This window comes from Xiphophorus couchianus, chromosome 3 (assembly GCF_001444195.1).
Source record: "Xiphophorus couchianus chromosome 3, X_couchianus-1.0, whole genome shotgun sequence".
NCBI classification, from domain to species: Eukaryota; Metazoa; Chordata; class Actinopteri; order Cyprinodontiformes; family Poeciliidae; genus Xiphophorus; species Xiphophorus couchianus.
Genome location: NC_040230.1, coordinates 15,122,531 through 15,134,619, shown reverse-complemented (window position 1 = coordinate 15,134,619; position 12,089 = coordinate 15,122,531). Strand labels below are relative to the sequence as shown.

The 12,089-nt window shown below is 40.3% G+C and overlaps 1 protein-coding gene across 4 annotated transcripts in view; it reads left to right on the top strand.

The window, feature by feature from the left end:
- Positions 1-1,020: 1,020 nt before the first annotated feature.
- Positions 1,021-12,089, top strand: part of efna3b (ephrin-A3b) — a 79,208-nt gene continuing 68,139 nt past the window's right edge. Inside the window, exons 1-2 of one of the 4 annotated variants that reach the window (XM_028013013.1) lie at positions 1,021-1,768; positions 1,915-2,136. In XM_028013013.1, coding sequence (XP_027868814.1) covers positions 2,027-2,136 — 110 coding nt within the window. In that variant the 5' untranslated portion in view covers positions 1,021-1,768; positions 1,915-2,026. Of the gene's footprint in view, positions 1,834-1,914; positions 2,137-12,089 lie in introns of all 4 variants that reach the window. The other 3 variants (XM_028013011.1, XM_028013008.1, XM_028013010.1) reach the window with 3 other exon arrangements.

Sequence of the window (12,089 nt, the reverse complement as noted above, 5' to 3'; positions counted from 1 at the left end):
CTTTTCTATCCCCTTTCCTGTCTCTTTTTCCAGTCTGCCCTTTCTCTCACAACAAATAATACCCTAGACGTGTATCGAAGGTGATGGAGGTGCCGGGCTTCAGCGGTCAGTCAACTCATCAGACATCTGATTCCTGTAAATTAAGACAGATAATGAAGATTTACAGACATGCTACAGCTATACTCTCAATAGGAAAACTATTTGTCAAATACTTTCCACAAATCGAGTCTTTGTGGAAGAGTGACAAGTAGAGAGTCATCGTTGAAAGAAAGCCAATAAGAGGCTCTTGTTTAAAGTCATAGGAGAGAGAATGCAGAGAAGAAGTGACCTGTGCCAGATGTGACCAAAAGTTTACTCTTTGGTCATAAAAAGTCTGGGGCAGAGCTTCACCTTTGAGCAGGATTCCAAACAGGAAGCAACAAATAAATGGTGTAAATCAAATTAAATGAGCATCCTTTTTAGACCGGCTGCATGAAAACGGAAAAAATAAATAGCGACAGACTAAGACGAGACAGATTTTTCTAAGGGATCCCTTGGGATCACTTGTAAAAAAATACCAGGTCTGGGGCTTGGAATGGTTGCAATGCTTCTGCCTACCAGGTGTTCTGTTGAAGCCCACCAACAGAAACGGATGAATACAAATACTTTACATATTTGTATCTGTTAAACACAAAAACGTTCAAAACAATGTCATATTTTTTACCCTCTTCAGCTTAACAATCATTGAGGATTTAGGTTGGAAAAATGACAAATGTGAAAAGGTTCAGTGTGCATAAATTCTTCTCTGCGAGGCAGCAGCTTTCAACGTGGATTACTTACAAAAGAAGTACATTTGGTTCAGTTTTGTGGTGAGTCACATTTTCCCAGAGGGATTTCCCCCCTTTATGAGGAGGACTGAAGATGAATAAAACTAACCTACTGTGTTTGGAGGGGAATCGGGATTATTTTATATATGGATATATGCTTTTTTGTCACCCCCGTCTTTGCATTAATAAGACAACTGTGCGTGCAGGTGTGCTTCACTGTGGTGAAAAGGCTGCACGTTGATGGAATAAACTGGTTGCAGATGATCGCTGCGTCTCATCAAGAGCGGGATGTACTTTTGCAGCATCACTGTGAATCGCAGGTACTGAAGGAAAAACCTTGAAGTCGCGCCGATGTCCGGTGATGTGCTGCAACTCGGCCACAAATCTTGGAGGAATGCGCCTTTTTTTTCTCTGTCTGTCGCTCGCAGGGGGGTGGAGTTAGGAAGTGAACGAGTGGTGCCTACCAAACAGAGAGGAGGAGGAGAAGGAGGAGAGCGACGTGCGGGCAGCCTGCTCACCGTGCACGATGGTTATGGAAGGGAAGAAAGCTTGATTTTGTTTTTAGTTGCTTTGCTGCAGCTTTGAGATCGTCTGCGCATTTATTGGGAAAGAATGAAAATAAGCTGCAACAGTTAAAAAAAAAAAACACTTAAAAAGAGGAGGACTTTTTCTTTCTTTCTTTTTTTTTTTAATTTTTTACTGTTGATCCTTTATTTATATTTTTAAATTTTATTTAAAATAACCCGCACACAACTCGTTCTCGGACTGCTTTAAAGACCCGGAGGAACACCGACCTCCCGCTTGGACCCAACGCCGACCTGCGACACTTCTCTGGCGGCCTCAGCAGCAGCAGTTCCCCGGTGAGAGGAGGAGGAGAGGGGGGCGCCTCGGTTATAAACACGGACCATAAACCCCGTTCTTTGAAGCTCTGGGATCCGCTGGTGGAAGAGGAGGAGGAGGAGGTTCGCACAGTCTGGTGTTACAACAGACTTTTACAACACTTCTTACCCAAACAGCATCTCTGAAAGTAGCCCGTTTGTGTGCATGCATGCGTGAAGCTTTGTAAAATGTTTTTCATTGTTTTTATTGCCTCCTTCTCGCTTGTTAGGCATTGCTGGGATGTTTGAGCCGCGCTGTTTGGTGGGGTGACCGAGAGAGAGGGAGAGAGAGAGAGAGAGAGAGAGAGAGTGGCCGCAGAGACCGAGAGAGGAGCCGGGAGCATGGCTCTGGCAGCGCTGTCTCTTTGGGTGCTTACGAGTCTCACCTGGGGCAGCATGCTCCAGGTGTCAGCCAACAGGCACTCCGTTTACTGGAACAGCTCCAACATACAGTAAGATCCCCGTCTTTATCTTTCTTTATCTTCGTTATTAATACTGGACGGCTCGTTTTACACTTTTAATGCATTCCCTGCTCTCTTTGTATGTGCTCTTTCTTTTTTTTTTTTTTGCATGCCCATCTATTTTTTCCTCTTGATGGAAAAGGTTGCACAAGCCCGAGAAAGAAATTCAGTGGAGCTATTTTTGAATCCTGCTCTGCCAGACCCCCGCTGTGTGGTCAAGGTGGCTCCAAAACATCTTTTCAACACCCTCTGCTCCACAGCTGCTCAGACATATTTATATTCCTGCTCCTTGTAGTCTGCTTGTAACAGTTTATTCCCTCTACGTTCATGCATAGAGAGAGGGAGAGAATGTGACTCCTCCATCTCTCATCTCCTCTGTCTTACCGTCTTCTCTTCTTCTTCATGCTGACCCCATTGTGTTGCAGCAGTGTCACCCGTTCAATCTCTCACTCTCCAAGTTGCCATCTCTTTCTGTTCCTCCCTAACTCCCCCTTTTCTGGTTTACACACAGAGCCTGAGTCTTTATTTTTATCCTCCTAATCCTTTGCTCCCCGGTTCTGTCTTTTTTATTCCTCCTCTGTTTTTTATTTAAACATTCTCCTCCTGAGTTCATGTATGGCTCTGTGCCACCGGATTTATAAGGAATGCAGCACCAGTCTGCAGCAGGACAGTAAAAATCGTTCATGCAAATGTACATTTATATGAAAACTAGCCCATTTGGATGCAGTTTGTCTCGGAAGTATTGAAATATTTTATTTGAATCTTGTTTGCAGATTGATTTATTGAGTTCACAAAACAATTCAATTACAAAAATGGTCTTATTTTCTCTTACTGCACCGTTTTCCTTTTTCTCACCATGGAGTGAGTCCTATCTTTGTGAATGGTTTCTGGTACTAGGCATCGCTCAGAATATCTTGTGTTTTGTTCTGCATCATCTACTATTTCCAAGGCTGAGCATTGAGAAAAACAATGATTCTGTACTATTAAGGGTACAAACATCATGTAAGGCTTGAGAAAATATGCTGTTGTTTTCGGACGGGGGGGGGGGACTTAAATGATTTGGTCCGCCGGCGCCAACTCCAATTGTAGGCCAGCAGTTTCTAGCTTGCGGCGTGAAATAAAACTATTAGAGGCGAGGGAGATTATTTTATAGCTCATAACTGGAGAGCTGTAAGTAGTGGATAAAGTAACAGAAGCGGAAACCACTAAGGTCTTAGTTTGTGACGTGTTACTGGAAGCATAATTGCAGGAAAATGCTGCACACTTAGTGCTCAAGTGTTTTAGCTTAAATTTTCTTGCTTTTCTCCTCATAATTTAACATCTCCCCCAACTCCCTTACTTTGAATTATAATTTTGGTAATAAATGCAAATGAAATTCCACCCTCAGTTTTTATATCTGAGACAGAAGTTGGTTTTTGCAAGGGATGCTTAAAGGCATAAAGAAAAGCAAAGGAATGGACGATCACACAATCAGCAAGGCGTAACTCGAGCAGCGCTAACCTTGACAAAGCTTTTAGTTCTGTCGTTTGTCCGTTGATCTATGCTGCACATTCACAGCCAGAAGAGGCATTTTCTTTCCAAGAAAAAGAAATAAAAATAATATGGAGCATGCCTAACCTTTAACCTAGCGCTCTTGGACCCGAGTTCTGCAAAGCCCAGCAGTTTCTTCCCCCTCCCTTCCTACCACTACTGTTTTCATCCCAGAGGCAGAATATTCTTAGCTGGTGCAGTGTGAGTGTCTTTTACAAAGAAAAAAGGAGAAGAAGAGGTGGTTAATTAAAGAACATTCTGATCTCTGTGGACCTGTCTCATCCCTGATCCTCACATCGCAGCCTTTTTTCTGTTCTCTCTGTGCTCAGACACCATGACAGCGGCCTGAGCAGTAAGAAGCAATAACTTTTTTTTCAGAGGTGCACCCATCAATCGGTTGGAGATTGAAGCCTGCCAATTTATTCCTGATCAGCTCTAATTAGTGATTGGCAAATCGAATGCTGAGAATTTCTTTTTCCTTTTTCAAATAATGCACTGATGCTAAAAATGAACATCATTTTTGGTTTTAGAGTGATTCAACAAATAATATGGTTTTTATTACACATTTTAGGACGTAATAAAATGCAGGTTGGGAAGGTGTGCTTTCATGCATAAATTGAGATAATGTTGTAAATCCTTCATTTTCTGTTAGATTCAAAATTTCATGTCTGAAAAGCACAGAGCAAAATTGCCTTTTGTGTTTCGTTGAAGAAAAAAAAATCAGAGTCAACCTATTTCCCCTTGATTGACTGTGATTGGTGATTATCAGAACAAAAATTTTTTTTCTGATTGGTTAAATGCATTAAAAATGAAAACTCCCACTATGCATTTATCAATAAGATTGTTTTTCAGTTTAATAAAAAAAATCAATATATAAAGTATAAATAAATAAAGTATATACCAAGAAACCTAAAGCACAATGGTCTCTCTTCTATGTGTTTAGTCATGGACACTCAAAACCAAGGTTGAGTGTAAACTACCTGCTGTCAAACTAACTATGGTACTTTTCTGCTATTATTTGCGCTATTATTTATTTTTTTCTATTACTTTAACATTTTCTATCTATCTATCTATCTATCTATCTATCTATCTATCTATCTATCTATCTATCTATCTATCTATCTATCTGTCTATCTGTCTATCTGTCTGTCTGTCTGTCTAGAAATTCCTTCATTTTCTGTTGGACTTTAAACAGCAATAAGAAAGAAAACAAGGGCAGAAATATTCAGTTCCTTTTATTCAGACTACAACATGCATTAGTTTCTTTTGGGTAAAAGTAAAACAGTATCAGTAGGGATACTCATCCCCCTCATCAACCACCAGTACAATTGCTTCCCTCAAGGGGACGCACCACACTTTGGGAATCTTTGCTTTACAGAAAAAAAAATCTTGAAGGTCAGATTCAAAGAAAACCAAAAATCTGGATCGGCCTGATGAATGCATCTCTGACACACAAGCATACCATTCTTAGTTAATTTGCAGGCAAAGAGCCATTGATGCCTGCATACCAAAAGACTAAAGAAAAAAACTGTCCAACCGCCTCTTGTGTACACCAGAAATATGTATTTTTTTCTGTTTCTCGGGTTCAGTTTCCACCATTTATTTTAATCTCTGCCAATAGTTACAGGCTTGGCTGGCATGCTTTGTAGCCACTGGCGGTCAGCCTCCCTGGAGTTCCTCTAACTCGCAGCGTAGTGCGGAGGCTTGCAAGGCCAATAATAAGCTGTGCTATTGCTGTCAGTTTGAGTAGTAAACACATTGTAAAGCCTCGGGATGCTGCAGCTTCCCGAGCAGCTCCTAACCTCGGGCCACTCATCAACCACAAGAAACGGTCTAGCAAGGATTAACAGCCTCATGCACTAACACATGCAAACAGATTCATGAAGCTTGGGAAATTCCAACAAGTTTGCGCACACATTTCTGGAGGTTTCTCCCTTATTAGGGCATAAAAGTTTCTTTAGATGTGTGTTTTTATGTGTGGGAGTAAGTGTTTGCTACAGATGTCTCTGTTCACTGATGGGTGACGGAAACAGAGGCAAATCCATCAGTCCGTTAAATCACACATTATCTTCCACCACCTGGCAATTAACCACCGCTGGGAGCAACCGTATACATGTGTACGAGTGTAATTCAATAACACAGCCGTTAACTTGATTAGCGATATCTCTCAATTTATCAGTTGCATATTTTGCAAGTGATTACGTCCTGTGTTATTTGTTGTTTCTGCTCATATTGCGTTCAGGCGTTCGTCCATGACGGTGTCACCTCTAAGGCAGGTCATTGAAACGTGGCCAGCTGTCGCTTGCGGCGTTTTTTCATCATGATGTTGAGCTTCCATATGTTTAGTAATTGATCTCGAGCTGGAAATTGTTTTCTATTCATGCCGCTCCCCTTGCATTGAAGAAAGCGAGGAGAGTCACATAGGCTGGGAGGGAAACAATACGAGAGTGAGTGATGCTGCGAGAGGACAGAGGAGGAAAGTCCAGAAGGGTGCAGATGAATTTTGAGCTGAATTACAAAAGAAAAAGGGGGGAAAGGGTCAACACAATAATAGTAATAGTGCTCAGCTCTGGTCAGATGGATTTTTTTCTGTGTGTGTTTTGCAAGACAGAGAGGCCTGACATTCTGCCTCTAGCATATCATCAAACCCAGTTGTATCCCAGATCCACTTAAGGCCAAAGTATGTCTGCTCAAAGAAAGTTTTAATCTGAGAGCTCCCACCTGTGTGTGAGCCTGACACCTGCATGCCTCCCGTATGGAAGCCTCACCATCCGTCCTAATCACATGACATAAGAATCAGATAATTCATTAGTGAAGAATAATAAGGCTGTGCCGTGTGCATGGGTGAATGGATCCGGGTTGCTGGGTGTGAAGATGTGTGTGCAGATGCTCTGCACTGAGGCCTCATTAATTAAAAGCAATAGGGAACTCCTGCGTGATGGATCACTGGTGTTTGCATAATATGATTCAATGTTGTTGGCTCTCCCATGCTGCTGCAAGTGTCTTTGTGAAAGTAAATAATAATTTTTTTCTGATTGGGAAGGTTTTTTTGTCTTGTAAATGAGCGAAGGAATACGGGACATGCATGCTAAAAGGGAGCAGGGGGAAATTTCTGTCGCGCCTCATTAATAAGTTGGATTTTTTAGGACTGTGCTCAGTTCCTCTTACATGAAGCCCTCCGTGGGAGGTGGTGTTTTGTGGGGTACCTTAATGGGAAACTGTCAAATTAGGTTGGTCTGACTTTTCCCACTACATTAAAATGCGTTTCCTTGCTTTGAGATCTTATTTTTCTTTTCTACGGCTACGCTTTATGAATGTTCACATTCTTTCAGGTGTTGACCAAAGCTCACAAACATGCCTTTTTGTAGAATTTAACCAACAAAAAAAAGAAAAAAATACGCATTGGCCTTGATTTGGTTTAGGAAAACAAACCGAGAAATATTGAGGTGATAAATCTGTCTTGAATGTTTTATTTTTTTCAATAGATTTTACTGTAGTGACTGGCTAATCAGTGGAAGAGCTGTGAAAGTGGAAGAGAGAATGAAGCGCTGGCACTGATCTAATTTTGAGACAGTATAGTGCCATGGTTTAGATTCTAAGTAAAGCAGTAAAGATGCACGTATCGAATGGTCAAAGAGCCACATGGATCAATATTTCTCAATCGGCTCTAATTTGACATTGACAATTAAGTTTAATTTATTTATTCTTTTCTTGTAAATGGAGCAAAAATATTAAAAAAAGCATAATTTTCAGTCTACAAATGCATGATCAGGCAGTGTGTTCCTTGTGAGACTCTGTTTCTTGAAAATTAGATAAAGATCAGAGACAAAGGTTTATGATGAATGGAGATAAATGGAGAATTTTTTAAATAATTTATTTGCTTTCTGATGAATTTAATGTTACAATCCCTGTCAAGAAAATTGCTTTGGAGTCATTAGAAATCAGTTTGGGTCAAAATCAGAATGAGCAATGAAACTGACCAAGAAAAACCTGATTTGTGTTAAAGACGGGTAGGCTGTGGTAAATTTGAAAATTAAGAACTGCACAAAAACAGTGGATTTATGCAGGCTTTGTTCATTTTCAGTGGACTATTGAGTGATCTGCTGTAATAAAAGTAATGCATGAGGCCACCTCTCAGCTGTAGCCCTAACAGTTATTAATGGGCCTTGAGTTGCAATACGGAAAATTAGCTCAAAACAGGATGAATTGTTATTTGTTATTATAAATTGAACAATCGGTAATTGTGATTTTTTGGGGGGTGGATATCTGAGATCTGGTGTCCATTTAGCTTTCTGAACATGTGCTTGTTATCTAGAATCTCATCAAGACACGTGAACGATTTTACAGGACGGTGTAAATTACTTAAAGATGTCACTGTGAGGGTGAGTGATTGCTTCTCACACTGTGGTGCTTTCTGAACAGTAGGAGGATGATTAAAAGCTTCCCTCTGCTGCTGTCCATGACGCCCGATTACAGTAACATTCCAAAACCAACAGTCTGACCGATGCACCTGGGGTCTGGCCAGGTGTGCACAGATGCGAAAACGCAGGGAGTTCAAAATGTGGAGTCTTTCCTTCTGTGCTGCTGGTTCAATTGCTGACCACAATCTGCTGCTCGACTGCACTGATAGCCCTTAATCTGATCGCCAGGGAAATATAGTTGTGAAAATCACAGAAGGCCAGAGCCAAAACTGGCATCTAAAATCACCTAGGGACTTCTGTGTTAATCTACTGTCATGTGTTATATGATGGGAGGTTTAGAATGGAGGTAATTAGGTAAGGCAGCAATTTTACTTGATTAGAGATGTACGATTAAGAAAGTTTCTTAGGAAATACTGGAATTAAAACAAGCAAAACTGGACAAGAATCAGAATGAGACTTGTTCAATAAATGCTGCATGCTTTTAATATTTAGGAATATATGGAGGCAAAGAAAGTCCAATCAGATACAACACAACCTGGAGAACAAAAAGAAAATGTACTCAGATATAAAAAACAAGAACCTAAAGAAGCAAAATCTATTTGCTTCTTCACAGATTTCCTCTGTTATTTCTTTGTTTGCATTCATCATCAAACAACTTTTGATACCAGGCATGGATAACTTGGGTAAATACAAAATACTGTTTTGATATAATGGTTTATATTAGAAAGGGAAGAAATGTATCTAAACCTGTTAAATTATGAATTATCTGTGATTATTCACATTTTCTTGGTTCAATTTTTTTGGCCAGGCCTTAGTACTGGCTAACCAGTGCAATCAAGAACCTGCTTATTGGGAATCCGTCTGACAACCTGAAGTATATAAAAAATATATAAAAAATAAGCAACATCATTCCTCGATCTGAGACATTTTAAGGACAGACTACAAATTGGTCAGTTCGGAAAAGTTCTATCCTCTAAGGCAGAGAATGTTGAAATAGCAGTGTACTCGTCTGGGAGGTTAGTAAAGAACCAAGAACATAATTTAAAGCATTGCAGCCCCCACTTACCTAAATGAAGATCAGTGTTCAACAGTAAGAAAGAGAGAAAATGGCATCCAGAGGAGAGCTAAACAAAGGAGAGAAAACCACTGCTGAGCAAAAGAAAAAAAAAACTACATAAAGACTCGTCTTACATTTAACAAAAACATCTTGTGGATCCTCAAAAATCTTGTGAAAATATCCATTGGACTCAAGAGACAAAAGTGAAACATTTTGAAAGTTTTGCCTACTGTTACACGTGGCATAATACTAACATTGAAATGTCAGAAAAAGCACATCATACTGACATTTAAAGTAAAAAGGTAGGTAAAAGTAAAGGTAATTTTATTTATATAGCACATTTTCAGCAACAAGGCAATACAAAGCGCTTTACAGGAATTAAAAGGAAATACAAACAAAATTAAAGCTGTGAAGCATTCAACTTTTGGCTGTCGTGGAGCGTGCTGGAGAAGAATATGTAAGGCATATTTTCAGTAGTTAAGCAAATGATCCGAACTGTCTAAGGAATACAAACAGATACTGTTCAATTAGTGATGTTGGCTGTAATAAGAGATGACGAAGCTAGTTGAACATATCAACTCTGTATCCACTGTTTTAAAAAAGTAAAATCCTGTTTTGCAGTTATTGTTCTATTACATACAGTGTAGCGCCACCTCTGCTACTAATATAAAGAATCATTGATGGCTCAAGGCAGTAAATGTTGAATAAAAAGGATTATGGGATATTTCTTAAAGAGAGATTGAATTGGCCATGTGTTTTCATCAGTCCCTCTGCTTCAATCCTTTTTGTACTCTAGAAACGTCCAACATGGCAGGTTCTATAAGCATCATCCATTTTTTATAACTTGAAATTTCGTCTCATGAACTGCAAGTGTTCATTTTTTATAGAGTGAAATGACTGCGTCCTCTAATTTCCCTCACCTTTAGCAACATTTAGTAACAATATGGAAGTTTTCAAAAAGCAATGTCTCCCACAGCGACCGTGTTCTTAGCAGTGCATGAAAACACGTGTACCGTTTCACACATGAGATGTTGTTGATCTTAGTGTTGCCCTGTAAGCTGATGCCTAAGCTCTAGGAGCGTAATCAGGTGCTAATAACAAGGCTGTGATGTTTACAAGCTGTTTCAAAGTGGGTTAGGCATTAGTGTGCATGAAGTGTGTGAGCGTTTTCATTGATACCTACTCTATTTCCCACAGGCACTGGGGATTTTGAGGAGGAGGAGGGGGTAACTAATATAGACTCGCGCGCACACACACATGCAGATAACAGATGCTCATATGGTGTGTTGATATCATGGCTAATGATAGCAGCGAAACAGCAGTTATGAGGCCATATGCTGAACCCGATCAGAGCAGAGCAGAGCAGAGCGGCCTAACTCTTATAAACTCTACAGATGAGACAATTAGTCCTCTTCTACATAAAGGCTGAGCAGTTTCATGTTAGATGGCTGCAGTTTTCATTAATAGCACATGTTGAAATTGATTACAGGCAGACAGATTACAGCGTTGCTGTAGTCTTGACAAAAGTGAGAAGTCTAGAATGTAACAGAGTAATGATTGTTTTCCTTTTCTGGAAGTGTACAAAAACGAAGGTAGTTCGGAAAACTGTTTCCGTCCGTCCGTCCGGTCGTCCATCCATCCATCCATTGTAGTAATGTAACTCCTCAATGGGCAGAAATTATTGTTAGTTGTTCAGCCTTGATTATGAATAATGTCCACGGTTTCTCTCAAACAGGTTTTGTAAAAATTAATTATGCACGGAGATGAGAAAGTCTCACTGAGTTTGAAGGTTCAATTTAGCAGCTTAAAAAAAAAAAAGACAAGCCAAAGAAGATTCCTCGCTTCACCAAACTGCACAGAATTTTGCTTCTTCCATCCACTGAGAGAGAGCGTGGTAGAGAGCGAGCGAGTCTTTAATTGAGGTTTTATCCATTTAAGCTGTCACTAAGAGGCCAACTCTGAAACCTTTTAACCACTCTCCTCTCAGTAATGACACGAATCAGAGAGGAGATGTGTTTGTGTCGGCGATGTGGTGTGAAGGCGTGTGTGTGTGTGTGTTAGCGTTCGCAAAGCGGGAGGGTAATTATGCGGAAATTGGGAAATGGCTAAGTGAATTATGACCTTGTTTCAGCAGAAGGTTTTAATCAGGCCCAGCCAGGCCAGAGAGGGAGGCAGAAAATGTTTGGCGCAGAGAGCACTCTGCCGCTGATGGCAACAGCGAGCAGCCGGTGAGGCTGACACTCAGCCTGCCTGATGTGTCAGAGGGAAACTAGTCAATCATCTCACCACTCAGAGAGATACTGTCAAATCGGAAATCCGTTGGTGGAAAGTTTATCCTTGGTGAAGAGGCTGAGTGTATTCTTTAGTGTATTGGTTGTTGTATCATTTTTCAGTTACTTGTAAATCTGCTCAATATTTGGATTTAGGACAGATTACTTCAGTGCTTTCCACATTTTTTTCTTTTTGGCATCCCTGGTGAGCGTGTGTGTGAAAGCCTCTAAATTAGTAGATGTTATGGAGACTTGGAGATCCCAAGATGCCACTCTGGCTGTATTTCTCTTTTGAGATTTTTTTTGCCTCCTTTACAGTCCTCCTTATTGTGGGTGGCAGCAAGATTAACTTGTCTATCACACGTCCAGTACTTTTAACTTTTTAGTGGTGGCTCCGACTGTAGACATGGCCAAGTTTAAGTCAGTAGTTATTTTTCTTTTAACCTGACCTAACTTTCATGTTTTCCACAGTTTCTTATGATCTTATGAGATCAGCCTCTGGTTACATCATATGTTTATTCCAGAGAAACAGGACATTAGATTTTCTGATTAAGACAGAAGATTAAACAAACATTTGGTTGTTCTTCTCTGCCGCATCGATGCACGTAAATTATTGACTGGATCGTTCAAAGAAACTCAGTTTGAGATTATGCCGCTGTAATTAAA